This window comes from Callorhinchus milii, unplaced genomic scaffold, assembly GCF_018977255.1.
Source record: "Callorhinchus milii isolate IMCB2004 unplaced genomic scaffold, IMCB_Cmil_1.0 Scaffold19, whole genome shotgun sequence".
Taxonomy (NCBI): Eukaryota; Metazoa; Chordata; class Chondrichthyes; order Chimaeriformes; family Callorhinchidae; genus Callorhinchus; species Callorhinchus milii.
Genome location: NW_024704760.1, coordinates 11,875,058 through 11,893,201, shown reverse-complemented (window position 1 = coordinate 11,893,201; position 18,144 = coordinate 11,875,058). Strand labels below are relative to the sequence as shown.

Genomic DNA, 18,144 nt, shown 5'->3' with positions numbered 1-18,144 from the left:
CTTAATACTGGGGGCCCCTAATTTGTTTATTAACCTCCTATGCGGTACTGTGTCAAAAGCCTTTTTGAAATCCATGTAAATAACGTCCACCGCATTTCCCTCATCAACCCCCGCAGTCACCTCTTCTAATTCTATTAGATTTGTTAGGCCAAATCCATGTTGGGGGTCTCTAATTACCTCGTGTTCCTCTAAGTAGAGAATTATTCTGTCCCGGATTATGGTCTCCAGTAGTTTTCCTATTACAGAGGTTAGGCTGACTGGCCTGTAATTTCCGGGTTTGTCTTTCTGCCCCTTTTTGTAGAGGGGGTAACATTAGTCACTCTCCAGTCTCTTGGCACCACTCCTGTGTCCAATGACGATTTAAATATAATGGCCAAAGCCTCCGCTATTTGAACCCGTATCTCCCACAGCAACCTTGGGTGAAACCCATCTGGTCCCGGTGACTTATCAATTTTGAGCCCAGTCAATCTTTTCAGAACTTCCTCTCTGTCTATAGTAATCTGATCTATGTCCTCTACCCTCTCATCCAATACTGCGGCATTTGGGGCATCCATTTCCATTGTGAAGACAGATGCAAAGTACTCGTTCAGTAGGATAGAGGGAATGGTGGGATAGAGGGAATAAAATGAAGCAGAACTGAAGCAGTGAATGGGAGGACCACAGGAAAACAAAGAACTAGGCATGGTGCAAAGTCAATTTGAAAATTAGAGCAAGGATCTTAATATAATAATAATAATCCTTGCGTTTGATATAGCGCTTTTTACGTCTAGGAAGGTCAGAGGTTAGGAATTTGGTTGTACTGTGGTTGAATTCGGCAAAAGTGGAAGTTGTGAAGATGGAAGAAAGTGGACTTGATCAAGGACTGAATTAAAGGTTTAAAAGAGAGCAAGGAGTCAAACAAAACACTACGGTTGTGCACTTTTTTGTGATCTATCATATTTAACAAGATAAGTTTGGATGAAGATGCCCTTTGGTCATCTAATCTCCACCTTCCAGAATAGCCACCCTAATGTCCTCCCATCACAGCATCCAGGTGTTTTTCAAATGAGGCTTGTGTCTAAACCTATCTTCACTTGTACTACTGCCTTAGTGCATCTTAAACAAACAATATCTAATAGTGAAAGGCGCTATATAATTGCACTATGTTGTATTTAAAGCTGCACATAAGGCTTATCTAACTTCACATGAAACCATGTATCATTTGCATCGTTCTGCGAGTGGATTTTAAGCTCACACTTAGTTGCACTAAATTGTTATGCTTCAGGTTCCTTCAATCTCTTTTGACAAGACATTTTGCTGTGCCTGCATGTTTAACCAATGTAATGAATGCCTTGTGGCACACTTATACAATTCTTCTTGGATATATGCTGCCATTCTATATGATTGCTGCGTTTCCTCAGGTATAGATTGTATCAACATGGCAATACCACCAAGCAGACTTGTTTGTGTCTCTTCTATTATTGGTCTGATTCCTATGCCTGCTTTTCCTCCTGTCTTGGGAAATCTGAAACTCTTGTTCTGGGTTTACCTGCTCAGTGCCATTTAGCATCTTATTTGTATGTACCACATGCATACACACAAAAAAGACAAGTAGCAAAGTAGTCTAATATTCAGTAACATCTCCCAGCCTTTGCTACCATTGTTTGCATAGTGGAAAGCATAAAAACATTTGAAATGAGGTTTTGTACATGCAATGCCAAATTCTACAGTTCATCATATTTGGCATGCTCCAGTTATGTCTAATAAATGTAAAAAGCATTTTGACAACAATATATGCATTTTTGTAATTTAAATACGGTTCAATTTATTAACATGTAGTAATTACTACAATGACCTCAAAATATATTCACAGCAACTGTTTTCTGTCAGTATTTTAACATTTTTTCTTTGTTACAATTGTCCCTTTTGATGAGTTAGTAAACAGATTCAGATACTAATTAACAAACTATATCCATTTGTCAGAAGTTTGCGACAATTATGGTTCTGCTTGAAGGAGAGACAATAATAGGAGCTCATCCCTCAACACAGTAAAGCTAAATTTGGGGGGCAACGAACAAACCAGACTTCAACAAAAAATAGCAGCAACATGAACATCACTCAAAGATATGAAAAAGCAATGTTACATTTCAAACAATTTAAAGAATTTCACCTATTTTAAGAAAAACTTAAAAACTTCAAAAATAACTAGCTTACGTACGAATAGAACTTCCTGACAAAAATTCTGGATTGTGTGCTCCTCTAATATGAATTAATGTAATGGTATAGTGGATGAAACTTGGTGAAAGATCATTTTATGACCAGTTTTAAGATGTAATGTTTTAGAATAGTGTAACATGCTTCTCTTTAATCATAAACAAGAAAATATTATAAATTTACCAAACATGAATTATATGTACTTTAACAATAAAGACAATTCTGTGTAAACATAAATAAAAACACTTAGCATCAAAACAAGATATAAATGAAATAAACTGGAAATTGAAATTTCTTGTTATAACAAGGAACATCAAAAGTAATGTTTATCATGGAAGAAGTCGAACATACATTTATTTCCTAGAACATGCAGCTGAAAAAGTAAGAAAATTCTAATTAATTGTAAACACATTTTGAATTTTAAGAAGATTTCATTTCCTGTTCTAAAATTCAAAATAGTTTCTCAGCTGCTTTCATTCTCTTTTTNCTGCTGTCCTTTGTTATACTTGCCCATCCAGCTTCTCGCATCTTTTTAATAGTAGCTTGTTTGAGGCCACTGCCACAGGATTTGAGCTTTGCTGGGCTATTAAACTTAAAAAANTAGTAAAATCACTGATCAAATGATCTAAATAAACAAAATCACAGATCAAAATCTTTTCATAAATATCAAGTGTATATCAAGCTATATCAAATGCAAATAATATTATTATTATACCTCTTGTTCCGTCTTTTCAAAGAGAAAAGCAGCTTGTGAGTTTCCCTTGTACAATGTTTTAAACATTTCAGCCTCTGGAATCATACTCTGTGAAAAAATAATTAACAGTACAGGCTGACTTTTCTACAAATTGTCATATAGTATTATTATATACAGCTGATTTATCAACATCATCTTTCAGATACATTACTATTTCAGAATAAGTGTATAATAGCTATTCTGTATGATATATGCACATATACTTAATTTCACTGTGTTTGTTTTATATGTTTTATTTCTAGCAAGTTTTATTTCTAGCAAGTAGAGACATGTGGGGTCCTTTTTTACAACCTCATTCCTCTAAACCCCCACTTACTTTCCATGTTTAAGGACAAGATCAAGTCCCAAACACTTAGTGCACTCCAAAGTCTTCACAAAGAGCACAATTTACCAAAATAATATTCTTCGCATTCGTCATATAATGCCACAGGCCTGACAATTTATTTAATATCCTAACATACGGATTTGCATACTGTATCATGAGTAACTCAACATGAAGTCCTATCATAGCACTATACGAATAATCCTTACATTTGGTACAGCACCTTTCATATCAAGAGGACGTCTCAAAGCACTTTACAGGATTTACTATAAAGTGGAGTAACTGTATTTTTGTTTGCAAACAATCTCCCAAGACAGCATGTAAATGTTACTACCTTTTAATACAATTACATACATAAAACTATGCAGCTTAGTACTTCATTTTATAAATGTTTCTAGTTAAATTTAATTATTGCACATATAATAATTTGCAAAGAAAACAACAGTTACCAGAATATCACTGTGTTCAGAGCTGTCTGAATGTATATCCAAGTCTAAAAGTACTTTTTTCTTCCTGTGCATCACCACACCACTTGGTGGTTTCATTGCGCCCTTTATAATCTTATTTTCAGTGCTGGGAGGTGTCTGAAAAGTTGGAAAATATATATTTTCTTTAAATATTTAATGTTAAAAGCTCTTACATAAACTCTAAAACCTTACTCTTCTGCCTTCAATCTAAAAAAGCTATACATTATCTTGAGAATTTCAGCCTCTCTGCCCCACACTCTAGAACTCCATCCCACAGTCCCTTCACCTCGCTTCCTCCCTTGCCTCCTTCAAGGCCGGTCTCAAGACCCTCCTCTTCGATCGTGTCTTCGGTCACCCTCCCACCTCTCTGTCTTCCCGCACCCCTACCCCACCCCTCCTCTATGCTCGGGTTTAGCGCCTTGGGACGTCCTCCCGACATGAAAGGCGCTCTATAAATGTAATTTTGTTGTTGTTTTTTACACAGCGAGTTGTTCAGATTTTCAAGAGAGATGTGGATAGATATTTGGGGAGGACAAATTTGAGAGGATGGGGAGAGCGCGGGAGAGTTGGATTAATTTGGATAGTTCAAGTGCTGGCATGGGCATGGTGGGCCGAATGGTCTCCTTCTGTGCTATATAATTCTATGAACTCAAAACATGAAGACACTCACTCTAATGTATCAGTTGGTTACATCAAACTATTTGCCACATCAGCTAACCTTCACCCACAAAATATAGTCAATTCACTTTACCGTATATTCTGTGAAGCGCTTTGAGATGTCTTGAAGATATCTCTATAAATGTAATTTTGTTGTTTGCTGTTATTTTTCACACAGTGAGTTGTTCAGATCTTTCAAGAGAGATGTGGATAGATATTTGGGGAGGACAAATTTGAGAGGATAAGGCAATATATTAAATGTAAGTATTATTATTATTAGCTTGTAGACTTTGTGGTCAGCTTTGTGCTATAGCTCTATAAACACTAGCATAAATACAATTAGTGAAAACAGATTTGGGTTCTGCTCTCCAACGCTGCCTTGAAAGTTCTTATGTAATCCGGAGGATGTTTCAAATACCTCCAGGTAGACATCTTTAATGCAACTAAAAATCAGATTGGACCAGTGGCTTTTTAATAATATTAAAATACTAAGGTTTGATTTCAAAGTTCTGAGTTTTAAATTCAATTACTTAGACAAGGAGCAGATATAAAAAAAAGATTTGAACTCTAGTGCTTTGCCGCTGAAAGCTGAAATTGCTCTGTTACTGCAAGAATTATTTTATTATTATTACTTCACTTTCAGGATACGTTTGGTATGAATGTGATCATTCACATTAATATCCCAATGCTGCAAAATGAGCTTGTACTTGCAGCTGGGAGAGCAGAAGGACATGTGGAGTCCTTTTTTACATCCTTATTCCTCTTAACCTCCACCTACTTGTTCATGTTTAAGGACAAGATCGAGTCCCAAACACTCAGTGCGCTCCAAAGTCTTCACAAAGAACACAATTTACCAAAATAATAATATTCCTCGCATTCGTCATATAATGCCACAGGCCTGACAATTTGTTTTTTTATCCTAATATACAGAACTCGAATACGGATTTGCATACTGTGGCATGAATAACTTCAAGGTGAAGTTCTATTATAGCACGGAAAGAATAATCCTTTACAGGATTTACTGTAAAGTGGAGTAACTGGGTTTTTGTTTGCAAACGATCTTGAGACAGCATATAAATGTTACTACTTTTTAATGAAATCACATATATAAAAGTATGCAGCTTATTGCTTCATTTTATAATTGTTCCCAGTTAAATTTCATTATTGCACATACAATGATTTACAAAGATAAAAAAAACTATTACCAGAATATCACTGTGTTCAGAGCTGTCTGAATCCATAAACAAGTCTAAAGGTACTTTTCTCTTTTTGTGCATCACCTCAAAATTTGGTGGTCTCATTGTGTGCTTTATAGTCGTATTTTCAATGATGGGAGGTGTCTGAAAAGTTGGAAAATATATGTTTTCTTTAAGTATTTAATGTAAAAAAAACTCTTACACAAAACTCTAAAACTTTACTTTTCTGCCTTCAATCTAAAAAAGCTATACATTATCTCTTCATTAATGTGCTTCAGTTATGATGTGATTGAAAAAATTCAATAAAAGATACTGAAAAACTATCAGTAGTTTAAACATATCCAAAAGATTGACAAAATAAAGTCATTATTTCTAGGTAGACATAACCAGTTCGCTAAATATTATAAATTTACAGCCAACCTGATCATTTGGGGCACCTGTAGATCTTTTTGTAGGAGTGCAGGAAGGTGTTTTTTGAATAGTTGAAGTTCTTTCTATCTGCTTATGTTCTGTTGACAGGGAGGGAGTGGATAAACTCTCTTTTCTTTTAGGAGTTGCCAGTACAACAGATTGTGAAACGCCATCATTAGGGTTCCTCAATAAAGAATTTGGCTCCGATTTCTAAAATCAATGACATTTACAAGGAATAATTGAAAAAATATTCCCCAAAAGTTCTTTTTAAATTTCCGTCCATTTTTAAAGCATAGTTACCTTCTTAATTTCTTCTTTCAAAGATTTGATAACATCCTTCATTGTCTTAGTTTGTTTAAGAAGAGTTTCCTATAGAATAAAAAAAGGTTTACTGAACCATTAGTTCAGTTCCTATTTTCTGATATGGATATAAATAAATTGTTCTTTGTTGGTATAGGGAATAGCACTAATCTTGATTGAGTGGACAGTCCAACTAGTGGTTGACAGAATTGGACAAAATAGAATGCATAACACTAAAATCAAAGAAATATATTTATTATATCCTTTTCTCCTGTTAACTTGGCTCAGCAGGCAGCACTCCCACTTCTGCCAGTCTGGTAAGTCCACAATCATTGTTCCTGGTGGGCTAGCCTTCTGGTTCTTCAATGAGACTTGGAAGTATTGGAATGTCCTCAGCCACTCTAACGGGTAGGGTGGTCCTACCGTTACAAATAGCATAACATTTATCATTACTTCATACTTGTAAATTTCAGGTTTAGCATATCATTGTGATCCTATTGCACATCTGACAAACCATAGAAGATAAGGTTCAGACGCAAGACTGGAACTGAAAGGACTAGTTGAGGTACAGATCAGCCATGATCTAATTAAATAGCGGAACAGGCTTGAAGGGCTTAATGGCCTCCCCCTGTTCCTATGTTCCTAAGACATACCTCTTTGATTGTGCTTTCAGCTATCTTTCCCCTTCTCACCCACTTTGGTTTCCACCCCAATTCAGGCACCCAGCTAGCAGTGTTAAATAAGCTCTTTGAGCCATCCTCACAATGTGAAAGGCACGTAGGGAGGGATGCTTAAAATCGGCCCGTAACATCAGCTATGTCTGATATGAGACGTAAACAAACAGAAGGCTATTCTTGTTCTAACCAACTCGACAAATAAAATACTGCAAGGAAGACAGACCTTTTCCTGAGTTAGTTTTTTAAGTTGCTGCTTTACACCTGAGAGTTCATCTCTGACAGACAATAGTTCAGTTTCCTATGTAATCATAGATAAGTACAATTATAATTTATAAAAGGAAAACACAACATCCAGCTATTATAATTATGTAAGGCAAAAATTTAAATTGCTAAATAATTTTAAAAAATATTTTAAATTACATTCAATATTTTACAAGAAAAATAAATACAAGTCCAATTTTCTAGGGCTTTAAATGTTCTAATATTTTTAATTTGTTATTTACATTATGAAATGTAATTCATGTTCTTACCAAAGTTTTTTTATGGGAGTTGATTTTTAATTCATTTTCCTTCCAGGAGTTCAATTCAGCATCTTTTTCCACCACCATTTTATCATACTGATGCTACAATAAAATTAGATAGAATGGTAGAAAGAGAACTTGCAAGGCAACATAGTTTGTTAATTTACATAAAAACCATTTAAAAGACAGGATATAACTGATAAAATTTATACCCTGAATACTATGTGTCAAACTGAATTTAAAGTTTCCTAAATAAATTTGAAATTTGAAAGTGCTCCAAAGTTTTTTGTAATTAGAATAATTAGAAAATAATATGATCAATACATAAATAAAATTCTGCAAAAGGCCACCTGATTTTACTGCAATCAGATTGGTATTTTCCAACATACCATATTTCCATTTTTAACAGGGTCTATATTGGAATAACGCTATAAAATGAATTCCAAATACTCTGGAAATGCTACTAGAATCATTCTAAATTCTGTTGTCCTCATTGCAAAATGTCTCTACCGCTAACTTGGATAGGCTGATTCATAAAATTTTACAGCACTGAAGTAGGTCACTTAAACCCATTGTGCCTATTCTTAGGTGTCTGAAAAAAANGCTACCCATTGAGTCCCATCCTTTTCCCCATACCCTTTTCATTTCTTTTTTTCAGACATTTGCTCAATTTATTTTAAAAGTGGTTATGATTTTTGCTTCAACTACTGTTTGTGGTGGGCATTCCATATCAAAATAATAAGAACACAAGAATTAGGAGCAGGAGTAGACCATTCGGCACCTCGAGCTGCCCCGCCATTCGATAAGATCATGGCTGATCTTCTGACCTAACTCTAATTACCTGCCCTATCCCCATATCTCCCAATCCCTGTTTTTTAAAAATCTATCAGTCTCAGCCTTGAAGATGTTCAAGGACTGACATCTACGCCTTCTGGGGGAGTGGATTCCATAAAGTCACTGCCCTCTGAGTGAAGAAATGTTTCCTCAACTCTGTTCTAAAAGGCTGACCTTTATTTTCAGACTGTGACCCCCGGTTATAGATTCTCCTAACGGGGAAACAGACCTTCAGTGTCTACTTTATCAGCCCTTTAAGAATCTTATGTTTCAATAAGATCTCCACTAATTCTTCTGTACTCTATAGAGAATACGGCACTAGTTTATTCAGCCTCTCCTCATAGGTCAATCCCCTCATCCCAGGAACTAACCGAGTGAATCTACGCTGCACCCCCTTGAGGGCAAGTATGTCCTTTTTTAAATAAGGAAACCAAAACTGCACACAATACTCTCGGTGCGGTCTCACCAAAGCCCTATAGTTGCAGCAAGACTTCCCTACTCTTGTACTCTAAACCTTTTGCAATGAACGCTAACTGCCGTTCGCCTTCTTAGTTGCTGCTGCACCTGCAAACTAACTTTTTGAGACTGGTGTACAAGGACACCCAAATCCCTCTGAACACTAACACTATCTAATCTCTCCCCTCTAGAAAATAATCTGTTTTTCTATTTTTTCTACCTCGGTGAATAACTTCACACTTCCCCACATTAAATTCCATCTGCCACCTACTCGCCCACTCCCCGAGCCTGTCTATATCCGGTTGCAATCTTTTTGCATCATCCTCAGAGCTTACTCTCCCACCGAGTTTAGTGTCATCCACGAATTTAGATACGTTACATTCAATGTCCTCGTCGAGATCATTGATGTAAATTGTAAATAGCTGAGGCCCAAGCACTGATCCTTGTGGCACTCCACTAGTCACATCCTGCCAATTCGAGAATGACCCGTTTATCCCTACTCTCTGTTTTCTACCCGTTAGCCACTCTTCAATATGCTAATATGTTCCCATTAATCCCGTGGGCCTTAACCTTGTGCAATAGCCTTTTGTGTGGCACTTTGTCAAATGCCTTTTTAAAATCTAAATATACTACATCTACTGGTTCCCCCCTATCTAACCTGCAGATACATCTTCAAAAAACTCTAAAAGATTAGTTAAGCATGACTTCCCTTTTGTAAAGCCATGTTGACTCTGCCTAATCTTGTTATGGTCTTCCAGGAATCCCATAACGACATCTTTAATTAAGGACTCAAGAATTTTCCCTACCACTGATGTCAGACTAACTGGTCTATAGTTCCCCATCTTTTCTCTCCCACCCTTCTTAAATAGTGGTGTTACGTTTGCAATCTTCCAATCAATGGGAACCGTTCCAGAATCCAGAGAATTTTGGAAGATCAAAGACAAGCCATCCACTATCTCAGTAGCCCCCTCTTTAAAAACCTTAGGATGTAGGCCATCAGGTCCAGGAGATTTATCAGTTTTAAGACCTGATAATTTACCTAAAACCATTTCTTTACTAATATTAATTCCTCCAAGTTGCTCGCTAACATTGTCTTCTTGGTTCCCCTCTATTCTTGGTAGGTTTTCAGTGTCTTCTAAGGTGAAGACAGTAGCAAAGTACTTGTTTAATGACTCTGCCATGTCTTTGTCCCCTACTATAATTCCCCCCGTCTCTGCCTGTAGCGGACCCACATTTACCTTTGACAGCCTCTTCCTCTTTATATATTTATAAAAACTCTTGTAGTCTGTCTTTATGTTCTTCGCTAGTTTGCCCTCATATTCCATTTTCTCCCTTTTAATCACTTTTTTGGTTCTCCTTTGTTGATCCCTAAAGTTCTCCCAATCCTCGGGTTTACTACTCATCTTAGCTGTTTTATAGGCTTCTTCCTTTAACTTTATACTTTCCCTAACTGCTCTAGTTAGCCACGGTTGGGCCACCTTTCCCGTGGCATTCTTATTCCTCAAAGGAATACGTGCTCGCTGGGAATTTTGCACTATCTCCTTAAATGTCTGCCATTGCTGGTCTACTGTCAAATCCTTAAGTCTAATTTCCCAGTTTATTTTGGCTAAATCCTCTCTCATACCAGCAAAATTGGCTCTATTTAAATTTGAAACGTTTGCTTCGGACTTAACTACTTTTCCCTCTAACTTAATGCTAAATTCCATCATATTATGATCACTTTGCCCTGGAGGAGCTTTAATTTCCAGTTTGCTGACCAGCCCTGCTTCATTGCGCAAAACAAGGTCTAATATTGCCTGTTCCCTGGTTGGCTCCTCGGCAAACTGATCTAGATAATTATCCCTAATACATTCTATAAACTCTTCCTCTATCATATTTTGGTTGTCCCAATCTATGTGCAGATTAAAATCACCCACAATTAATGATTTTCCTTTACTCTATGCTCTGCTAATTTCCTGATTTATACCTTGAGAGATACTGTGACTGCTGTTCGGGGGTCTATATACTCCCACTAGAGTTTTTTGCCCCTTGTTGTTACGTACCTCTACCCATACTGACTCTACTTCCTGCTTTTCTGATTTAAAATCTTTCCTCTCTACTGTTTTTATCCCATCCCTTATTATCAGGGCCACCCCCTCGTTTACCACATTGCCTATCTTTCCTATACACCACGTACCCTGGAACATTTAGCTCCCACCCTTGATCTCCCTGTAACCGTGTCTTTATCCGTTTGTTTCTATTTGTGCATTTAACTCATCGATCCTGTTTCGAATGCTTCGCGCATTCAGATATAGTACCTTTAATTCTGACTTCGGGCTTTTAGTCCTATTCACCAGTACCCTTTCCCTGGGCTTCCTTTCCCTGGTTGACACCCTTTGCTCATCTCCCTGGTTAATCTGCTCTCCCACTTTCATCAGTCCTAAGCTTTATTTATTAAAAAAACACAATGATCTATATGGCCTTTAGGTACTTTTACTGACCAGTAGAAATAATCCTTTGCCATTTAACCTCCCTCAAAATGTCCAATAACTCTCATCTTTCTCTGTTCTTGTGAAATTTTCCCCATTCTCAACTGAGTAGTCTCTCAATCATGTAACCTTCGTGGAGTCCTGTAGCTCAGTGGTTACAGCACTCGCTTTGCAAGCGAGAGACCTGGGTTCGATTCCTGGCAGGCTGAAACCTTGGGCACGTTTCCTTTCTCCATATGCCTGATAATAATCCCTCAAGAAAAACAATAATAAATTGGTCATTTCAATCCACGACAGTTTGTGGGACACTGCTGTGTGCAATTGGTTGCTTCATTTTGCCCACAAATATAATCAATTCATTTTACAGTGGTGAAGCTCTTTGAGAAGTCTAGAAGACGTGAAAAGCACTACATCAAATGCAAGGATTATTATTATTATCATCTTTCCACGGGGCCTTGTCTGTACCCTTTCTAAAGCTTTGATATCCTTCTTAAAGTGGGCAACAAGAATTGGACACAATGCTCCTGCTGCAGTCTGATTTGTGCAGGCTAACATTACAGCTTTGCGCACAGCAATGTCTCCACAAACAGTCATGAAGTCAATGAGCAATTTTACCTGGGGACTGTAGACCAGGATGCAAGGAGATTTTTCAGCATTTCATGTAAGAAAAAATACATCAGGAATGTGTACCTTGTGCTTTTCCATAAGTGTTATAATTTCGGAAATCTTATGCTGGCACACAACATCATTCTTTTTCTGTGCCTGAATAGCTTCTTCTGTTGTTAATTGTAAAGTTTGAACCTTCAATATAATTTAAAAAATAACTTTTAGAATCAATACAAAACTACTGTAATTACAGTTGTACACTGTTTTGCATTTATTTATTTTAAAAGTTAATTACTACTGATCACAGAAATAAGGCTGCACGTCTACATGGTAACAGTGCTGGACACTTCCCCACCCCCCTGAAAACAATAGCAATGCTTCATTAAATATCTTCACTTACCATGAAGTAGGATCTTTGTGGTATTGACAATTATGTTTAGTATAATATGGATTACCTCTTCATTTAATTTTTCATTGCAGTACATCTGCTCCTCGATTTTGTTTTGAAGGTCTTGAATGGAATCCTTGTGTTTCACGGTGAGATTTATCAGTTCACGTTTCAATTGTTCAATCTTTTGAAAAAACAAACATCCAACATTCAGTGCTAATCAATTACATTCAATTGTCAACATTGAGTGCTAGTCAATTACATTCAATTGTCAACATTGAGTGCTAGTCAATTACATTCAATTGTCAACATTGAGTGCTAGTCAATTACATTCAATTGACAACATTGAGTGCTAGTCAATTACATTCAATTGACAACATTGAGTGCTAGTCAATTACATTCAATTGACAACATTGAGTGCTAGTCAATTACATTCAATTGACAATTGAATGTAATTGACTAACACTGAATGTTGGATATTTGTTTTTTCTGAGTTTTCTCTTCTCCCTCTTCTAGATATTTGACTCCTTTTTACTTTTACAAGTTTCAATGTTTGTCGGTACCTTACCCAACTGGCCATTATAGCCATGAAATTGAATGTTGGTATACGATTTACACTATTTGACAACAAAAGCATCAGTTAGGGCCCATGCCGTCCTCATATTAATTCAAATGCCTTCAATAGCCTTGGATATATATTTTTACATACCTCAGTTTTGTAAGCACTGCATTGGCTAGTTTCTTTTACTATCTGCTTTTTCAAGCTTTTGCCCTGTGAAGGATGATAATAGAATTATATGTTTCTTGATGTTTATCACAAAACAGCATTGGTCTGAATTAAATATTACAAATCTATCATCTGCAGAAAATTGGGTGTGGAGAGAAAACAAGATTGCCTATCCTGCTTTCATGGATTCTGGCAAACAACGTTTTGGAAGAGAAGGATAAGCCAGGAGAAATTAAATATTACTTTATCATTAATTAAATATTAATTAAAGCTAATACTACATAGGATAGTTTCTCTTTACACATATTCAGTAATATTTTATAAAGTGTTATACCTCTTTTTGCAGTACTTCAATAGACTCGTTCTTATTTTCCAATTGTTTCTTCAAAGTATTCAGCTGGAATTACAAGAACCATAAATTAAATTTGATCATATCCAAGAATTGGAAATTAAGGTTGTAATAAACTTATTTTGGGAAATTTAAAGAATTAGACATGCCTTACAATGAATACTCAAATTTCTAAGAAGTATAGTAGTTAAGAAGTATAATGAATGATATTAAATTGCATCCTTGGCCCTTCTCTTCCTAATCTAAGCTTCCGTCAATGTTTTCTCTTCTGCGGGTCTGGACTCCTCAGCCTCCCCAGGGTCTCCCTCAGACTCTTCGAATCCGTGCACAACTTAGGCGTCAGGTTCGATCCCCAGCTTTGCTTTCTACCCCACATCCGTTCTCTGACCAGGACCGCTTTTTTTCACCTCCGTCACATTGCCCACTTCTATCCATACCTCACAACCGACGCAGCTGAAACCCTCGTCCACGCCTTCGCACTTTCCACTTGGACTATTCCAATGCCCTCGTCACTGGTCTTCCCAGCTTCACCTTACATAAAATCCAATTAATTCAAATCTCCGTTGCCCGGATACTCACGCACGTGGAACTCTGTACCCCCATTACACCAGTCCTTGTCAGACTCCACTGGCTCCCAATCACCAAACGGATCGACTTCATTCCCTCGCACCTCCCTACTTATCCGATTTGCTTACCTCCCACTCTACCACCCGTTACCTTGGCTGACTCCAGCCTCCTAATTGTCCCTCGTGACATCCACTCCACCATCGGATGCCTTGCCTTCAGGCACTACGCCCTGAAACTCTGGAACACTCTGACTTGATCCCTTCGCCTTGCCTTCTCCCCCTACCTTCAAATCCTGCCTAAAGACCTTCCTTTTTGATCGTGCTTACAGTCACCTTCCTCCTCCCCCTCCCCTTGGCTGGTTGTCAGACTCTGCCACTTTGAAATGCTCTGGGACACGACCCCGCATGAAGGGCACTATATAAATGCAAGTTGTTGTTGTCTTTATTGTGGTCCTCCTCATTCTGTGACAGAAGCAGAACTCCACAGGTCCTGGGATCTCTGTCTCAGTTCCAATCTGTTTTAAATCAATGTTGTTTTTTTTACAAAAGTTCAAAAAGATATTTAAGTCCAGAACAGAATTTTAAACACCTTCTGAACAGAGCTGAAAAAACTCTTCTTGTTGTCAGAACAATGAACATTAACTGAGATACTCTCGATCTTCTTTTACCTTTTGCCAAAATCCGTTTCATTATTTGGGGAAAAAGCAAACTTATAGTTCTTTATTCTAAGATAAGTAAGACATGACCACAAGGCATTTTGCTTTTCACCTTGCTCTCCATGGCCTTCAGTGCTCGTTCCTTCTTCTTAAATTCATTTTGTAGATTTTTGGACTGTAAAAAAAAATGTCTCAAAAGATTTTTCGCAACTAATGGTCAAACTTTTTTCACCCCGAGTAACCAAATCTCACATATTATGGTCCAGGCTGATATCCCAGTGCAGTACTGTCTGACTGTTCAGGTTAAAGATCCTATCCTACTATTCAAAAAGAACAGATTCTCTTGGCATCCACTGAAAGTATGCATTTGCGGGTGAATGTGGAAACTAATTGTGCAATATCCCACAAACAGCCATTAAGTGAATAACCAATTTATCTGGAGGATTGTTGGCCGTGACACCAGGAGAAAGCCCCTTCTTTCTTCGAATAGTGCCATGGGATTTTCAACATCCATCTGAATAGTCAGACAGAACATTAGTTGACATCCCCTCCAAAGGATGGCATCTCTGAAAATGCATCACTTCCCCAGCACTGCATTGGAGTGTCAGCCTGAATTATTTGAGCTCCTAAGAAGGTTAAGCCTTATGCAAGGTTTGATGACTACAGGATTTGTAGTCAGTCAAGATAGCAGTGATCCTGGAACTCAGGAGATAGAGTTTAATGTTAACTCGAGCAGTAAGTAGGAACCCAGTTGTTAGTCGATTTACGGATCGCTTTTCCGGGAGCAACAAGAACTTGTATTTGTATAGCGTCCTTCATGCCAGACGACGTGAATGTTTGCAAGGAGTAAAATTATTATTGCTTTCAAAAAAAATAAGGTGGTAACTCAATCCATGACTGTTTGTGGGACACTGCTGTGCAATTGGCTGCCGCATTTATCCACAAAATATATAGGATTTACAAGTGAACACTTGGAACAATTATTCAAAGCATTACAAAGGTAAATTATATCTTTAATACATAGAGGTAAATAATCTAATAGAACCAATTCCACTCATGTGGAGTCCTGTAGCTCAGTGGTCAGAGCACTCGCTTTGCAAGCGAGACACCTGGGTTCAATTCCAGGCAGAGGGCGAAACCTTGGGCAAGTTTCCTTACTCCACACACCTAATAATAATCCCTCCAAAACCAAAAACAATAATAAATTGGTCATTTTCAATCCATGACTGTTTGTGGGACATTGCTGTGCGCAATTGGCTGCCGCGTTTGCCCACAAATATACAGTCAATTCACTTTACAGTATATTCTGTGAAGCGCTTTGGGACGTCCTCCCAACGTGAAAAGCGCTATATCAAATGCAAGGATTATTATTATTATTATAATAGATAGAAAAGGACAAATAAGAACTTACACTTTCTTCTTGTTCTTCAAGTTTGCTTCCAGTCACTTCATCTTGCTGTTTTAATGTTTCCTTTAGGGTGCAAAGTTCGTCACTAATTGCAAAAATCATAAACAGTGACAAATGTGAATTGTTAGTTTTGTGTTTGTATATATAAAAAATATTACTAATCATATTCTCTGAATGAAATTAAAGTTTAGACTTGTCTAATGAAGCAATGCTTCAAAACTATAATATCCACCAGTGTGCCAAATTCCCTCTATAAATAAAAAGCATTTTATGTTGGTGAAAGTTTAGCCAATTTTTGAAGATCCAATTAAGTTTAATTAGTTTAGTCTTTGGGATGTCCCCCCCAATAGGAAAGGCACTAAATGAATGCAAATGTACATTATCTTGTCTTGCTGTAACATGCCCTGAAAAAGTGAGGGGAGAGTAAGATAATAATACAGCTATTTCTGTCAAATGTAAGCAACATTCAGAAATAGATATTATTATAAAACTACTCAGAAATGTCTAAATTTACTCTATAACAAATAAAATGGCAATGCTATTCTCAAAACAAACATGTTTTTTTATAAAATCTGTATGATTCTATTAAAATGTAACTTACTTTTGTAGAGCATTTTGATCTTTAAGTATTTGTATTGTTTTCTTTGCTGCTGCTTCTTTTTGTTTAATGGCCTGCAGTTACAAGAAATACAAGCTGGTTTATAATATGTGTACCATACAAAATTAGATTTTTTTTGCAGTACTTCATAATCCAAAGTATCGATTACTAAGTAGATGCATGCAAACAATACTTATCAGTTGCAGTAGCCCATCAACTCATCAATGAGGGCACAATTGGTCAGTATTGCCTTTATCAGCAGATTTCCACTTATATCACTTATATCACAGTATTAATACAATAACAGTGTTTATATTGCAGCACTATGTAGTAGCTCAATGATGGACCCAGGCAAATCTTTTAATTCTTTCAACTGGAACTGGATAACTATCTGCTTCAACGAAGTATTGAAAGATGACAAAAAACATGTATAAAATAATTTAAAAGTCCCATCAAATATTTTACTGACCTCAATGCTCACATCTTTAAAACGAACACATAGGAGTCACTGGTTTATAACAGTAGAGTTAATTTTAAAATAATTCTGATCCAATATTATTTTTAATAGGATGTGTGGAGCTGTTCATATACCTTAATTACTTGCCTAACTCTACGTCACTCACCTCAAGATTCTTTTGGAGGTTCTTAATTTCCTCAGAAGCATTAGTGATATTGTGTAAAATAATTTCTTTCTCTTCCAATGCAATATTATAATCTGAAGAGAGTGCTTCACGCTTTTCTCTGTGAAAAAAGAAATACACAGGTTAAAAGGAAAGTTAACTGTTCTGTAGAATCTTCTTTATTCTAGGAATAGCAGCAACTCCTAATCACTGGAGAAGAGAGCCAGGAACGTGGGAAACATAATGACAATGTCATCCTTTGGGAGATTTTGGTACAAGATTCATAGCACAATACAAATTACATTTGTATAGTGCCTGTCGCGTCGGGAGAACGTCTCAAGACGATGGACCCGAGCTGGGGGTTGGGATCGGGGAGGGTGGCCGAAGGCTAGATCGAAGAGAAGGGCTTTGAGATGCACCTTGAAGGAGGCGAGGGAGAGCGCGAGGCGAAGGGAAGGAGTTCCAAAGGGTGGTGGCAGAAAGGTACAGCGACCGTGGAGCAGGCCAGAGCTTGCTGAGTGGAGGTAGCAGACCCATTGATATCGGGTCAGCAGGTCGCAGAGATAGGCAGGACCAAGGCCGTGGAGGGCCTGGAAGGCGAGGACGAGGATTTTGAACTCTATCCTCTGGGGGATGGGGAGCTAGTGGAGTCGGGCGAGGGTGGGGTTGATGGGCTCACGGAACCTGGTGCGGGAGAGGATATGAGCTGCAGAGTTCTGGATAATCTAAACTAATAGGACTAATATTTATATATTTACATTTTTGTACAGTATGTTTATAAGAACATAAGAATTAGGAGCAGGAGTAGGCCATTTGGCCCCTCTAGCCTGCCCCACCATTCAATAAGATCATGGCTGATCTATTCTATCTCCACCTACCCGCCTTATCCCCATATCCTTTAATCCCTTTATCCACAAGAAATCTATCAATCTAAGTCTTGAATATGTTCAAGGACTGAGCATCTACAGCC

At 37.4% G+C, this 18,144-nt stretch overlaps 1 protein-coding gene across 1 annotated transcript in view; it reads right to left on the bottom strand.

The window, feature by feature from the left end:
- Positions 1–2,635: 2,635 nt before the first annotated feature.
- The window catches only part of sycp1 (synaptonemal complex protein 1), a 44,144-nt gene continuing 28,635 nt past the window's right edge, over positions 2,636–18,144 (bottom strand). Inside the window, exons 20-35 of the mRNA XM_007901660.2 lie at positions 17,178–17,295; positions 16,558–16,628; positions 15,960–16,041; positions 14,661–14,723; positions 13,312–13,374; positions 12,960–13,022; positions 12,318–12,434; positions 11,947–12,057; positions 7,508–7,600; positions 7,201–7,275; positions 6,301–6,369; positions 6,010–6,210; positions 5,599–5,733; positions 3,719–3,853; positions 2,909–2,995; positions 2,636–2,784 (exon numbers count right to left, since the gene is read on the bottom strand). Of these exons, the coding sequence (XP_007899851.2) occupies positions 2,644–2,784; positions 2,909–2,995; positions 3,719–3,853; positions 5,599–5,733; positions 6,010–6,210; positions 6,301–6,369; positions 7,201–7,275; positions 7,508–7,600; positions 11,947–12,057; positions 12,318–12,434; positions 12,960–13,022; positions 13,312–13,374; positions 14,661–14,723; positions 15,960–16,041; positions 16,558–16,628; positions 17,178–17,295 (1,624 nt within the window). The 3' untranslated portion in view covers positions 2,636–2,643. The remainder of the gene's footprint in view (positions 2,785–2,908; positions 2,996–3,718; positions 3,854–5,598; positions 5,734–6,009; positions 6,211–6,300; positions 6,370–7,200; positions 7,276–7,507; positions 7,601–11,946; positions 12,058–12,317; positions 12,435–12,959; positions 13,023–13,311; positions 13,375–14,660; positions 14,724–15,959; positions 16,042–16,557; positions 16,629–17,177; positions 17,296–18,144) is intronic.